A 16,309-nucleotide genomic window follows, 5' to 3' on the forward strand; every position below is an offset into this window, starting at 1 on the left:
ACCCGTCTTGCAGAACAAATTGCTAGTAGAAACACTGCCTTCAAAGTAAGGTTTTTCTCCGATATTTCTGATAATGGCTCAAAGGGATGTAATGAAAATGCCTGTAATACTGTGTTTAAATTCCAAGGCGGAGTCCTTATTCTATGTTTTGGTTTCAACCTAGAAATTGCATGGAAGAATTGAATTATAAAACGATCTTCTGACAATTTCTTCTCCAATAACACACTTAAAGCTGCCGTCTGTACCTTTAATGTGCTGATGCTTAGGCCCATTGCGAATCCTGCCTGTAAAAACTCTAATACAGAGGATATCAAAGTCCTTGAGAACCCCTTCCTTGAGCACCAATCAGAATAAGTTCTCCAAGCCTTCGCATACATCCTTCTAGTTACCTCCTTTCTGCTGCAAATCAAAGTTCTTATGAGTTCTTCTAAAAATCCTTTTTGTCTTAGGAGTGTCCATTCAGGTTCCATGCTGTTAGCTTGAACATGGTCAGCTGTGGATGGAAGAAAGGGCCCTGAGATAGTAAGTCTGGTCTGTTCGGTAATATCCAAGGATCCTCTACAGCTAACCTTTTCAGCAGCGAAAACCAAGGTCTTTTTGGCCAAAATGGGGTTATCAATATTGCTCTGACCTTCTCCTGCATTATTTTGTTTAGTACTCTCGGAATTACTGTAATCGGTGGGAAGGTGTAGACCAGAGGAAATTTCCATTTGATTGAGAATGCATCTATGACCTTTGAGTTGTCCTCCCGAGAGAGGGAACAAAACAGAGGGCATTTGTTGTTGTGTTTGGAGGCGAATAAGTCTATGTCTGGACTGCCCCATTTCTGCAGAATCTTTTGAAAAACTTCCTAATGAAGGCTCCACTCGTCCTGTAACAAAGTCTCCCGACTCAGGAAATCTGCCATGCAGTTTCGAGAACCCTTCAAATGTACAGCTTTTAGAGAACAAGTCCATTGTTCCACCCAAGTCATTATCCTTTGAGTCTGACTCCATAGGGAAGCACTCCTGGTACCCCCCTGTCTGTTCAAGTACGCTACTACTGAGGAATTGTCCGTCTGGATCAACACATGTTTCATCTGGAGGAATGAGGAGAAATGTTCTAGAGCCAATCTGACTGCCTCCAACTCGCTGTTTGATGGCATGCTGCTGAGAGTCTGACACCATAGACCCTGGGCTGGCATATTCTTGAAGTGTGCCCCCCACCCTACTGCACTTGCGTCTGTTGTCAGAATGCATTCTGTTGGAAAGTTCCAGAGACGGCCTGATGAGAGATGTACCTGTTCCTTCCACCAGTCCAAAGAAAGTTTCACCTTGGGAGGGATTAGTACCCTGTCGTCTAGAGAAGACTTCTTCTTGTTCCATACCCTCAGGATCCATACCTGAAGTTGCCTTGAATGAAACTGTCCCCAAACCGTAGTCATGAAGGCAGAGGTCATGAGTCCCAGAAGTGACATAGCCTCTCTTATAGTTGTGGTCTGAGCACTCTGAAAGGAAAGAATACAATTGATTAATCTTTGACCCTTATCAACAGGCAGAAAAACTTTCTGAACAGAAGAATTAATTGTAAGGCCTTAATAATTCATGACTTTTGAAGGTTGAAGACAAGATTTCTCCCAGTTCATGAGCCAACCTAATGACTTCAGAAAGCTAATTGCATAGCTCAACTGATATGAGACTGACTCTATAGAAGGGCCCCATATAAGCAGGTCATCTAAGTAGGATATAACCTGAATAGATCGCATTCTAAGAACTGACAGAACTTCTGCCATTATCTTAGTAAATAACCATGGTGCTGATGATAACCCAAATGGTAAAGAAGTGAACTGGTAATGTCTTACCTCCCCTGCATTCCTGATGGCAAATCTTAGAAACCTCTGTGATCTCAGACTCATGGGGATGTGTAAGTATGCATCTCTGAGGTCTAGGGACACCATATAACAGTCTCTCTGTAGTAGGTTCACTACTGTCCTCATATTGTCCATTCGAAATTTCTTGTATAAGATGAATTTGTTCAATGACTTTAGATTTATGATGAACCTGTAATCCCCCTTGGGTTTTTTGGCCAGGAAGACAGGGGAGTAGAAGCCTGCATGAATCTGAGAGGCGGGTACCTGGCGTATCACCTTCTTCTCCAGTAGGGAGGAAATTGATTTCATCAGTGCCTTCTGAATAATCACATCCTTTGGGTGGGGGGTTACACAAAATCTTGAATGAGGTATCTTTACAAACTCTAGATCGTATCCCTCTAAGACAATTGACTTTATCCATGTGTTCTGGAAATGCTCCTGCCAAGTTTCGAAAAAATGTGTGATCCTTCCTCCTACTGGAATTATGGCGTCATTGTTGTTTTGGCGTTGTAACTGAGCTGGAGGGATCGAGTAGGAAATTTGGCTTGCCTCTTGGACCTTTTCCTGTATTCCATCTTCCTCTACCATTTCCTGTAGAGGTACTGTTTTGCTTCCTCTGGTTCCGAAAGGATCTCTGAAAACGAAAAAAGTCTTCCTCTTAAGCGGGAAATTTTTCTTCCTATCTGATGATCTGTCAAGGGTCTCTTCCAACTTGCTACCGAACAAAAGGTTTCCCTCACATGGAATGCCACATAAACGTGATTTTGATGATGAGTCTCCCTGCCATGTTCTTAGCCAAACCGCACGTCTTGTAGAATTTACTAATGCTGATGTCCTAGCCGACAGCCTTACAGATTTATCTGCTGCATCAGAAAGATAATTAACTACCAAAAACAAAGTAGGAAATGCCTTCAATATCTCCTCTCTTGGCACATCTCCTGCTATATGCATATGAAGTTGTTCTAACCATATCTTTAAGCAACGTGCCATGGCCGTGGATGCAACAGCAGGTTTAAACCCTGTAGTAGATGATTCCCATGCTCTACGCAATAAGTTGTCCATCTTTTTATCCATGATATCTTTTAAAACTCCTGAGTCTTCAAACAGAAGGTCTGAACTTCTAGACATTCTTGAAATTGAGGGATCCAGTTTAGGAACTGGACCCCAAAATTTCTGATCCTCAAGTTTAAAGGGATATCTTCTAGCTAGCGACTTTGGCCAAAACACTCTCCTTTCTGGTACATTCCATTCTTTGTCTATCATCTCCTTAAGATTCTCATGAACCGGAATGAAGGTTAATTGTACAACTGACAGGCTTTCATACATCTTATCCATAGCAGACAACTCTTTATGCTCAGCTTTAACTCCCATAGTAATATGCATTGTAGACAGTAACTTATCCAAATCATCAACAGCAAAAGCAAACTTTGCAGATTTTAATGCCTTTTCCTTTTCTTCCTCAGAATCAATTAAACTACCCTCAAAAGATGAATCATGCACCTCTCCCTCAGAGAGCTCTGATTCTTCATCCTCTCTATCAAGCTTCCTTTTCTTAGAAGGATGGTGAGATTTATCAGAAGTAACCTCTGTAGGTGCTGAAGGAGGGGGAGGGGTAGGAGGGGGAGGAGAGGTGGGGGTAGCAGCCCCTTTGAAAGCTTGGAAGGTAGATGATAGTTCAGATTTCATCCATCCCACAAACTCCTTTAATACCCCAGAAGATTCTTGCTTCACAACTTTATCCGCACATTTTTGACATAAAGACTTTGAAGATATAGGAATCCTAGTAGAACAAATTGAACATCTCTTTGTATCAGTTTTCTGTTCTGCTTTCTTATGTTTTTCTCCTTTATCTCTTGGATTGGGCTGTATAAGATAAGGAGAGAGAACAAAACAGAAAGGCCCCTCAGTAAAATATACTAATGTATATAAAAAATAAATGTAAAGCAATCCCACCAGCAGGATTATTTTACCAGAGAGGAATTGGAACCTTGCTCCGCAGCCTGAGAAGAGGATCCAGCAGCCTGCTCCATGGTCAGCCGATACACACTGAAGGCTGAAAACCAGAAGCCTTAAATACACACAAGCCCACCCAGCAAAACAACACCCCCTGTGCAGCCGAAAGAGGTGCCTACCTACAACCATTGCCGTCTGCAAGTTCCGTGGGACGCTGACAGGTTTCCTGAGCCCGTAATGGCGCTTGGCGTTCCCTTCCTGGCTGCCTCACATGACCCGATCAGCTGACAGGGGTCGAGTAAACCGGAACTTCCGGTTTCCGCGCGCTCTGGGCGGGCTTTCGTAGCGTCTGGCGTCTACACTGCCCGAATGCTCTCCACCTCAGACCAGCCTGGCTTGCAGTACTCCTGGGAGCATTCTGGCAGCAGCCCCTGCTCACTGGCATGGAAAGCCTCAGACGTTCCGACGTAGTGCATCCTGCGTGGATAGGACAAGAACTGATCTGGTATGTGAAATGCTGCCTTATATACTGCCTAACTATGTAAATTCTTTAGTGCGGTCCTGTCCAGTGAATGTGGGAGTGGACATCTCTCAGGGTGCTGTCCGAGGATGTCCAGAGAAAAATCCCTGGTGTTTACATCATACGGCGCTGCTGTCACAGCAGCTCCGTAAAGGAGATCGGCGATCCCCAGCCTCTGATTGGCCGGGGATCGCCGGCATCTGATAGGCTGAAGCCTGAGGCGGTACAGGACGGATCGCTGTCCTGTACCGCCTATTTTGGGCAGGAGAGGGAGGGGGAATAGCGCTGCGGAGGGGGGCTTTGAGGAGCCCCCCGCTACACACAGATAGCTGGAGCCGATCAGACCCCCCCAGCAGGACATCCCCCTAGGGGGGAAAAAAGGGGGGGGGGGGAAGTCTGATCGCCCTGCCTGCCACACGATCTGTGCTGGGGGCTGAAGAGCCCACCCAGCACAGATCATTGAACATTCCTGCGGTCCTTAAGTGGTTAAAGGAGTGTGCATGTCTCCCTCTCCAGGTCCCCCTCCCCTTATCTCCTCTCTCCCAAATGCAGTGGATTCTTTTATTAGCAATTGTGCATGTCCCTGCAAAGGCAGAGGAGGTCCTGGTGATGTCTGTCTGCTGTTTCTACTCTCCCCATATGTCTTTGTCCCTTGCTAATCTTCTCCCCCCCCCCCCCCCCCCCCATGCCTCTCCATCTTTCTTATGTCCTCCATTTTTCTTTCCCACATTTCTCTTCCTCTTGTCTCATTTATTTTAATGCATCTGTCCCTCTTTCTCTCTCTATCTCTCTCTCACACACAAAGTTCCTGTTATTTATTGTCTCTCTCTCTCATTATTATGATGTATTAAATGTTGCACAGACCTCTTTTGCAGCACTTTACAGAGTACATAGTCATGTCACTGGCTGTCCTCAGAGGTGCTCACAATCTAATCCTACCACAGTCATAGTTTAATGTCCTACCATATTATTATTATTATTATTATAATATAGCACAGACATCTTCTGCAGGGGCCCGAAAGCGTATAACTAAGAGCTGATAATGAGAGCCCAGGGGGATTTAAATTGTATTCGGGACACTACATAAGGATGGCCGTGTTATCGGGCCAGCCCGCCCTCCTCTGCTTACGTTCTCAGAAGGAGGAGTATGAAGTCTCTCGAGACTCAGCCGAGCCCACCGCATCACCGCTGTGTATGTATGTAATGTATGTGTGCTGTAAGTGTGCGTTTATACATTGCTTGTCATGTGTCACAGTGCCTGTCTGTCTTCCACCACTCTTCAATTAGTCACATACATGCTGGAATGGCACGAGTGTGATGTCACGCGCCGTCAGCGTGTATGCAGCTAATAGAAGAGCGGCGTCAGACGGACGGGCACCATGACACAAGACAGGCAATGTATAAATGCACACTTATAGCACATTTACACCTTACACCCATACAGTACAGATGGCCCGAACGGTTCGACCAGGAACTTATTCGCAAACAAAAGCAAACTTTATGGCGGTTCGACCTGCCTCCTATACTACATCATTACTACATCACCCTATACATTCTCCTTGGTAATTCCTACTGTTTCCTACCACTGCCAGGCCTAGCACATTCAGTGACTACTACCCGTGTGTGTTACAGGCAGCTGCACATTTGTAATACCCATCACTGCATATACCTACCTGTTCAGTGCACCCACCTACCTACGTGAGCGCACGCAGTGTGATATTTAATACCACCAGTCACTGTATCTGTTCACGTTAACCAGGCAGCTGCACATTTGTAATACCCATCACTGCATATACCTACCGATTGTTCACAGTGCACCCACCTACCTATGTGAGCGCACGCAGTGTCACTGCACCTGTTCACAGTACCTGCGTGTGTGCGCGCGACAGCTGCATATTGTATAGATACCAGTCACTCACTGCATACCTGTTCACTGCACATTGCATTAGTCAAGTCAGTGCATACCTTTCACTTCGTTCCCCCCCCAATATGGGCAAAACAGACAGAGCCAGAGGCAGGCCACCCGGCAGGTGTGTTCGAGGTCGTGCTGTCGTGATTTCGTGCGGCCCTCGACCAAAGCACAGTGTTCAGAAGGCGCGTGCCATCAACCCCCAAGCTTGTCAGGACGTAGTTGACTATTTAACACAGAACACCTCATCTTCCTCAGCTTCCACACGGAAGCGTGACATATTTTCCTCCTCCTGCTCTATTTCTGGCACCCCACTTAAACACTCAGTCGGCCGCCACCACCAAAGTGCCATCACCCCAGGGCTCAGCGGTGTGGACATTTTTTTTGTGTGTCTGCCTCAGATGAGAGCAATGCCATCTGTACTCTCTGCCATCAAAAATTAAGCCGTGGAAAGAACAAGAACCGCGTAGGGTCAACTTCCTTACAAAGGCACATGACAAAGCACAAACTGCAATGTGATGACCACCTGAGAAAAAGCAGCACACAAAAGCAAAGCCACACACCGCAGTGGAAGATACCAGGCCGCAATTATTTCTCAAATAAGGCGATACCCAAACTGTACCGTAATGTCGAAAGACAAGTGGTGTCATCTCTGGCACACAGCGTTGGGTCAAGGGTCCATCGGACCACGTGGTCTGCAAAGCACGGTCAAGCCTGCCCGAAGACCAAGTCAGTCCCCACACACAGCATCTCTGCCTGCAGGCCGCTTGACTGCCTTCTCTGCCACCACCAACCGGGCCCAGAACACCAGACTGACTCCTGAATTTTTAAGGCCGCTATAATAATTTTTCTGGTGCGTGTACATGCCTGCCTAATTTTTCTGGCTGCACTGCAGCAACAAAACAAAAAGGCATGTACATGTGTCAATTCCCCTTCGTGATCGTTACCTTGCCGCGGTGAAGGGGCATGCGTATCACAATGAAGCAATGACCGCCAACTATATGAGTGTCTCGGGAGGGGAGCACACCCAAGATAAGGTCGTTGCTTCATTTTGGACATACCAAATTCGATCAGCCGGACACTCAGTCACTGTTCTGTCATTCAGCTACCTCAGCCCGGCGAGTTTGGTGTGTCAGTGTGAAGCAGTACTCTAATTACACTCCCTGATTGATGTATACACATGCAAGATGATTTAAAGCACTAGGCCTCCAATTTAGCATGCAATGTAATTTCTGCCCTTAAAACGCTGCTTTGCGTCAAATCCAGATTTTTCCCCGGGACTTTTGGAATCTATCCCACTCATCCATGCCCCCCATCCAGGTGTTAGACCCCTTGAAACACCTTTTCCATCACTTTCGTTCGTGGCCAGCATAAATGTTTCTAGTTTTCAATGTTTGCATCCCCATTGACGTCTATTGCGGTTCGCAAAAGTTCGCGCAAACCAAACTTTTGCTGAATTTCGCATTTGAGGTTCGCGAAACGAAAATCGGAGGTTCGAGCCATCTCTACCATACACATTATGGGAACAGCACCCAGGGTTTCGTCGCGATATCGCTTGCCGTTACCACCATGCACCTGATCGAACAAGTTGGCCCGACATCATGCAGCATATCCGACCAATTTCGGCCCAAAATTGTTTGCATTGTCAGTCGGGCATGGACTTGGTGGCACCAATTTTCATTAGATTATTATAATCGAATCGGATGGTCGATCGGCCACCAAGTTGCCTGATGTATGGCCACCTTAAGGGCAGTTACTTTATCTGTATGTTTGTGAGAAGAAACTGGAGAGCTTCAAGAAACCCTCACATGAGTATGGAGATATTGTCCTGCCCCAGCGACCGACCACAAGGTCATTTTAAGGGTTACGGTTAGTTGCAAGATTAACGTTGGACAACCGCGGTGATAACGGTAATCAAAAATGTTAAAGGCACTAGGGTTGCTGCGTTATGGCGGTATACTGTGGGTTGATTGTGTATGATAATCATACCATGCACAATCCCGTTTTACCGGTTTTAGGGGTTGGGCAGCGGTCGGGGGCAGGGAGAGAGCAGACTCATTGGCGGGAGAAGAGCAGATGCAGCTGTGGGGGAGAGCGGACAGTAACAACTCGCCTTCCTTCAGCCCACACGCGGCGACTATCTTCTTCCTCCCAGGCATCGTTGCATTGGTAACAGCTCCCCCTGTGATAACGTAGCCACATGTCATCACAAGGGGTGCTATTAATGCGTGCTGCCTGGGAGGAAGAAGATAGTCACCACGTGTGGGCTGAAGGATGGTAAGTTGGTAAGCAGCGCTGTACAATAAATAGGATTACAGATAATAACGGGTGACAGCACAATACAGGTAATAGACAATAGATACAACAATACAGGTAATAAGCAATAAGATACTCAACACAATGCAGGGATAGTAATACAATGCCAGATTATACACTGGAGTGGTAATGGTAAAAATACAAGTTCCATAGATCTTGGTAAAGTGCACACAGTCAAGTATGATACACAAGGAGAGAGGGCCCTGCCAAAGGCTTACAATCTAGAGAGTCTTGTCACTTAACTGTCCCTCAGAGGGGCTCACAATATAATCCCTACTATAGTCATATCTCTATGTACAGTGGTTTGCAAAAGTATTTGCCCCCCCTTGAAGTTTTGCACATTTTGTCATAATATCACCACAAACATTAATCAATTTTTTTGGAATTGCATGTGAAAGACCAATACAAACTGGTGTACATGTGAGAAGTGGAATGAAAATCATACATGATTTAAAACTTTTCTTCTTACAAATAACTGCAAAGTGCGTAATTATTCAGCCCCCTTTGGTCTGAGTGCAGTCAATTGCCCATAGACATTGCCCGATGAGTGCTAATGACTAAATAGAGTGCACATGTGTAATCTGTATAGGCAGCACGGTGGCTTAGTGGTTAGCGCTCTCGCCTTGCAGCGCTGAGTTCCCAGTTCGAATCCCAGCCAGGTCAACATCTGCAAGGAGTTTGTTTGTTCTCCCCGTGTCTGTGTGGGTTTCATCCGGGCACTCCGGTTTCCTCCCGCATGCCAAAAACACATGGATAGGTTAATTGGCTCCTCCCTAAATTGTCCCTAGACTGCAACACATGCACTCCACAATACATACATAGATACAAGACTATGATAGGGAATTAGATTGTGAGCTCCACTGAAGGACAGTTAGTGACAAGACAATCTACTCTGTACAGCGCTGCAGAAGATGTTGGCGCTATATAAATACTAAATAATAATAATCTAATGTCAGTACAAATACAGCTGCTCTGTGACGGCCTCAGAGGTTGTCTAAGAGAATATTGGGAGCAACAACACCATGAAGTCCAAAGAACACACCAGACAGGTCAGGGATAAAGTTATTAAGAAATTTAAAGCAGGCTTAGGCTACAAAAGGATTTCCAAAGCCTCGAACATTCCATGGAGCACTGCTCAAGCAATCATTCAGAAATGGCATGAGTATGGTACAACTGTAAACCTATCAAGACAAGGCTGTCCACCTAAACTCACAGTCCGATCAAGGAGAGCGCTGATCAGAAATGCAGTCAAGAGGCCCATGGTGACTCAGGACGAGCTTCAGAGATCTACAGCTCAGGTGGGGGAATCTGTCCATAGGACAACTATTAGTCGTGCACTGCACAAAGTTGGCCTTTATGGAAGAGTGGCAAGAAGAAAGCCATTAACAGAAAAGCATAAGAAGTCCCATTTGCAGTTTGCCACAAGCCATGTGGGGGACACAGAAAGCATGTGGAAGAAGGTGCTCTGGTCAGATGAGACCAAAATGGAACTTTTTGGCCAAAATGCAAAACGCCATGTGTGGCGGAACACTAAGGCCTCGTTCACATCATACGCGCTTCCGTGCGGATATGGAAGCACGTATGATGTGCTGAAACGCAGGAACGGCAGAAGGGCATAGACTGGCCGCCTACCGTTCACATCTACTGCGCTCCGCAGCAGTACGATGCGCTTGGGAGCGCTTGCGTACTACTGCCTGCATTTTGCCCGCAAGCGCAGAGCTGATCCCATCACTGTCAATGGATGGGATCAGCTGCGCAGCGGGGCAGATGGAGTGCGATCGGATGCGCTGCGTTCGCATCGCACAGCCATCTGCGCTCCTCTGATGTGAACGAGGCCTAATACTGCACATCACTCTGAACACACCATCCCCACTGTCAAATATGGTGGCAGCAGCATCATGCTCTGGGGGTGCTTCTCTTCAGCAGGGACAGGGAAGCTGGTCAGAGTTGATGGGAAGATGGATGGAGCCAAATACAGGGCAATCTTGGAAGAAAACCTCTTGGAGTCTACAAAAGACTTGAGACTGGGGCGGAGGTTCACCTTCCAGCAGGACAACGACCCTAAACATAAAGCCAGGGCAACAATAGAATGGTTTAAAACAAAACATATCCATGTGTTAGAATGGCCCAGTCAAAATTCAGATCTAAATCCAATCGAGAATCTGTGGCAAGACCTGAAAATTGCTGTTCACAAATGCTGTCCATCTAATCTGACTGAGCTGGAGCGGTTTTGCAAAGACGAATGGGCAAGGATTTCAGTCTCTAGATCAGTGGTTCCCAACCTTTTCCGGCCTGGGGAACACTTTCTGGCCAAATTTTTCTCCGGGAAACGGCGGGGCGGGGCGGGGGGGGGGGGGGGGGGGGGGGGGGTGTTGGGTGTTTGCGCGACCTAGTGGACAGTGCCGTGCGCAGCAGGCTATGGGGGGGGGGGGGGGGGCTGGGGTGCGGCTGCATAGCTAGCAGTTGCCCCAGTATAGGGAGTTTAGTTGCCTCAGTATAGCCAGAATAGTGCCCCAGTATAGCGCCCCGGAATAGTGCCCCAGGATAGCCAGTATAGTGCCCCAGGATAGCCAGTATAGTGCCCCAGGATAGCCAGTATAGTGCCCCAGGATAGCCAGTATAGTGCCCCAGGATAGCCAGTATAGTGCCCCAGGATAGCCAGTATAGTGCCCCAGGATAGCCAGTATAGTGCCCCAGGATAGCCAGAATAGTGCCCCAGGATAGCCAGAATAGTGCCCCAGGATAGCCAGAATAGTGCCCCAGGATAGCCAGAATAGTGCCCCAGGATAGCCAGGATAGCGCCCCAGTATAGTGCCCCAGGATAGCCAGTATAATGCCCGGTATAGCCAGTATGGGTAGGTGGTGCCCCCCGCCCGTCCCCGCCGCTGTTATTACCTTAACAGCGGCCGCTCTCCCCTCTCCGGTGCGTGTATTTATTCAAGCAGCGTATCTCCCGGCTGCTCTGTGTGATGCGGCAGGAAGCAGAGCAGCGGCTTCCTGTAACGGCGATATGTACCGCCGTTACTATGGTAACCGAGCCCCGCTTCCTGCGCATCACACAGAGCAGCCGGAGATACGCTGCTTGAATAAATACATGCGCTGGAGAGGGAAGAGCGGCCGCTGCTAAGGTAATAAAAGCGGCGGCCGCGGGGACGGGCGGGAGGGGGGAGGAAGAGGACAGTCCCGCGGACCACAGGTTGGGGAACGGGGATCCCAACACGGCACACCAGGCAACATCCCGCGGCACACTAGTGTGCCGCGGAACACCGGTTGGGAAACACTGCTCTAGATGGTGCAAAGCTGGTAGAGACATACCCTAAAACACTGGCCTCAATTCACGGAGCTTTATCAAACATTTTATCAAACGTTTGATAATTTACCTCATGGGTAAATCTAATTTTGAATTCATTAAGGTGTTATAGATTTATAGAATGTTTTACCGATAAAACGTTCAATAAATATATAACACCTTAGTGAATTCAAAATTAGATTTTACCCATGAGGTAAATTATCAAACGTTTGATAAAGCTCCGTGAATTGAGGCCACTGGCAGCTGTAATTGCAGCAAAAGGTGGTTCTACAAAGTATTAACTCAGGGGGCTGAATAATTACGCACACCCCGCTTTGCAGTTATTTATTTGTAAAAAATGTTTGAAATTATGTAGGATTTTAATTCCACGTCTCACATGTACACCACTTTGTATTGGTCTTTCACGTGGAATGCCAATAAAATTGATTCACGTTTGTAGCAGTAATGTGACAAAATGTGGAAAACTTCAAGGGGGCCGAATACTTTTGCAAACCACTGTATGTATCGTGTAGTGTATGTATCATAGTCTAGGGCCAATTTAGGGAAAGCCAATTAACTATCTCCAACACGTTTTTTGGGGTGTGGGAGGAAACCCATACAGGGAGAGAACATACAAAATGTGTAGATAGTGCCCTAAACTGGGATTAGCTAAAAACTGGCAACTGGGGACCCAGCGCTACAAGGCGAGAGAGCTAACCATTACGCCACAGTGCTGTCCTAACCTATGAAATTTTCTCTTACTTGGGGCTTCCTGCAGCCCACCGTAGGCCGTAAGGTCCCCTGGTGTCCTGGCTCCTCTCCCGGCTAGCAGCTCAGTTATTTTATGACTTCGGCCTGAAGTTGTCAGGGCTGCTTTCCGTTTTGCCTATACGTGTCATTACGCCGGCCGGGGTGAATCCTGTGCATGCACAGTTCTCTTAAATTGAACCCCGTATGCGCAGGACTCTCATGCCAGCCGGCGTGATGTCGCGCCGTGGGCCAGTGTGATGACACGTATAGGCAAATCGACCGGACAACTTCAGGCCGAAGTCATACAATAACAGAGCCGGGACCTGGGAAAGGAGCCAGAAGGATGCCGGGTGACCTGGCGGCCTACGGTTGGCTGGAGGAACCCCTAGGTAAGTCACAATATCATGACTGCTCATGGTCCCTTTAAATTTACCCTGCAACCCTTACTGAAATTGTTACACCCACCCATTCATTGCTTTACATATACTGTATAAACAATATCAGATTAGCTATCGACATCAATTGCACATGCACTACATTTTTCATACTACCCTATCACTTCTCTACCTTCTTTCACCTACTCTATTCAGCTACAACATTACTATTCACTACTCAGTATCTACAGCTCATCCTTGTCTGCTTCTCTTTATACATGTGCATATTACACTTCCTGGGCTTCTGCAAATGTCTGTTGAAAAAACTGAAATTTGCAGAATGTCAGTCACCACTTTTGTTGCCCAACCTTTCTGTGTGCCAAAGAGGTTTCTCTGTTGCTGCCCACACTGCATACCATTGCTGTTCTGATTATAAGGGAATTTAATGGTGGCACTTGGTACAAGTAGGACATGATTTACGACCTTGACATAGGTTTGACCCAATGGCTATATTTATCTCATTATGGCTATATGTACACTACCAGGGGCCAGGGAAAGGAGCTTTACTACACTGTATTCATCCATTATTAATTGTATTTATAAAGCTCCAACATTTCACGCAGCGCTGATCATTAAATAGGGGTACATACAATGTAAACAAGGGGTGAAAAAGGAAAGAATGCGAGTGTGTGTGTGTGTCAAAGGCTTATAATCTAAAGGGTTGGGGAGGGACATGTAAGGTAGGGCTGATGAAAAGGTGGGATCCATGGTGGATGCAGGGGGCTTTGCAAAAGTAGGTGAAAGGAACAAGATGCTGAATATGCAAAAAGTCTACTGTATGTAAAAAGTCTGCTGAATATGGAAGAGTGAGTGCTGGATCTGTTAAGTTCATCTAGCTATGAAAGACAACTGCTAGATGCAAATTAGGCTAGTGGAAATGGAAGAGGGCTGAAGGTTAATTCACAGCGTTGCCTCTCAAAATGTGTCAACGACGTTGTCCCACAATTGCTTCAGTCAGTCAGTGTGGTCCTCTAATCACCAGCAGTTAGGTTCCCTCCAATCTCTATAAACCGGTAGTGCACACTACAAGAAGCCCTTCAAAGTGTGTGTGTGTGTGTGTGTGTGTGTGTGTGTGTGTGTGTGTGTGTGTGTGTGTGTGTGTGTGCGTGCGTGCGTGCGTGCGTGCGTGCGTGCGTGCGTGCGTGCGTGCGTGCGTGCGTGCGTGCGTGCGTGCGTGCGTGCGTGCAAAAAGGTAATCCCGAGTAGAGCTCCAACTAAAAGTGCATCATGACAAATAGTGCAAAAATAGAGGATGGATAAATATATAGAGACCATCCACAATAAAAACGTGTGCAAAACGTAGGACTCACTGAGTAGAATAAAGTGCAAAGAGAACAGTGTGTAAAGCCAAATAAAGAAGCTAAAGCTTACCGGGGAATACAAAGACAAGGCAAAGGATCAGTGTGCCCGCACTTGCCGTTGCGATTCGCTGCCTGTGATGCGCACTTAAAGCACTTTTTGACCACCAAACTATTGATTCAACCCACAAGGCCTATTGATGTGAATACTGTTACCCTTGCTACTGTCTTTCCCTGCATACACAGTGATAATGGTCCTAATAATGAGCATTCATACTTAATGGGTGGGAAAATCCTTGTTGCAATCTAGCTGCATTCTTGTTAGGATTTAATTCTACTGTATAACCTGTACATACCATTAAAACGGACATCTGAAAGCGAGCTCTGGGAGTTTTCATTGGAGATAAAAATGTCCAGTCGTTAGTCCCTGGGTCATAACATTCAACAGTACGAAGACACTCTTCTCTGTTGTAACCCCCTGTATAAAATACAAAGCAAAAGACACCAGTATTACACGAGCACCTTTGTGAGCAAAGATTTCTTGAATTCACAAAAAAAATAATCACATACCTGCTGCAATGAGTTTTCCACTCAGTTCTGCTGTTCCAAGTCCAGAACGTGCATAATGCATTGGTGACATGATTTTGTCATTCAAATCATCTGGGGGTATCTCAAGGCTTAAGCTTTTCATAAGACGAGGAGTGTTTAATGGTGAGCTTAATGGTGTGTTGCGTCCGTGCAAAAATATAACACACAATGTGCTGTTAAGCACAGCAAGACACAAGTAGGTTTTGTCTGTAAAGAAAGCAAATATTAGATTACTTATTAATTCCCATCAACATTATTTAAGACATTTCAATTCTGATTCAAATAAGCAGAATGTAAACGGTCATGACTAGAAACTTGATAATATATTAAGGTATTAAGGCATCAAGCTGCATGATCTAACAGGGCTTCCAACAGATAAAACATGAGGTAGAAAAGCATTATAGGCAAAGACAACATCCTCTACTGCTTTAACTCGTGACTCTTAAGGTGGCCACACACGATACAATAAAATGATCCGATTTTACGGTAATTCGATAAAAACGATCGGATCTCCCGAAAAAATTGAAAGCTTTTGTTTCATTCGACTGAAAAATCCGATCGGATTTCCCGTTTTCTTCGATTTTAATCGATCCGGACTGCCAGATATTTTTCTTCAATCTTTCTAAAGATTGTATGGTGTGTGTTGGATTGTCAATTTATTAATATACACACCCTGGCAATTTCAGAGTTTCCAATCATTTTTATGATAATTGGGGGAAAAATTGAACATAGGTGTGTGGTACATTGGTCATATTTTTGAAATGTTGCAATCAGTCAGAAAAATTGATTGCAATTCTTAAATTGAACAGATATTTAAAAAATTGTATGGTGTGTGGCCACCTTTAGAGAGAGGCCACATTTAGAGAGAAACTCCAACCAAGAATTGAACTTTATCCCAATCAGTAGCTGATACCCCCTTTTACATGAGAAATCTACAGGATCTTCTCAAAAAATTAGCATATTGTGATAAAGTTCATTATTTTCTGTAATGTACTGAGCAACATTAGACGTTCATATATTTTAGATTCATCACACACAACTGAAGTAGTTCAAAGCCTTTTATTGTTATAATATTGATGATTTTGGCATACAGCTCATGAAAACCCAAAATTCCTATCTCAAAAAATTAGCATATCACGAAAAGGTTCTCTAAACGAGCTATTAACCTAATCTGAATCAACTAATTAACTCTCAACACCTGCAAAAGATTCCTGAGGCTTTTAAAACTCCCAACCTGGTTCATTACTCAAAACCGCAATCATGGGTAAGACTGCCGACCTGACTGCTGTCCAGAAGGCCATCATTGACACCCTCAAGCAAGAGGGTAAGACACAGAAAGAAATTTCTGAATGAATAGGCTGTTCCCAGAGTGCTGTATCAAGGCACCTCAGTGGGAAGTCTGT

The 16,309-nt window shown here is 45.7% G+C and overlaps 1 protein-coding gene across 1 annotated transcript in view; it reads right to left on the minus strand.

Moving 5' to 3' along the window:
* IVNS1ABP (influenza virus NS1A binding protein) overlaps nucleotides 1-16,309 on the minus strand; it is a 105,078-nt gene that overhangs the window by 27,607 nt on the left and 61,162 nt on the right. The window contains exons 9-10 of the mRNA XM_068240120.1: nucleotides 14,889-15,113; nucleotides 14,675-14,796 (exon numbers count right to left, since the gene is read on the minus strand). Of these exons, the coding sequence (XP_068096221.1) occupies nucleotides 14,675-14,796; nucleotides 14,889-15,113 (347 nt within the window). The remainder of the gene's footprint in view (nucleotides 1-14,674; nucleotides 14,797-14,888; nucleotides 15,114-16,309) is intronic.

Source organism: Hyperolius riggenbachi, chromosome 6 (assembly GCF_040937935.1).
Source record: "Hyperolius riggenbachi isolate aHypRig1 chromosome 6, aHypRig1.pri, whole genome shotgun sequence".
Taxonomy (NCBI): Eukaryota; Metazoa; Chordata; class Amphibia; order Anura; family Hyperoliidae; genus Hyperolius; species Hyperolius riggenbachi.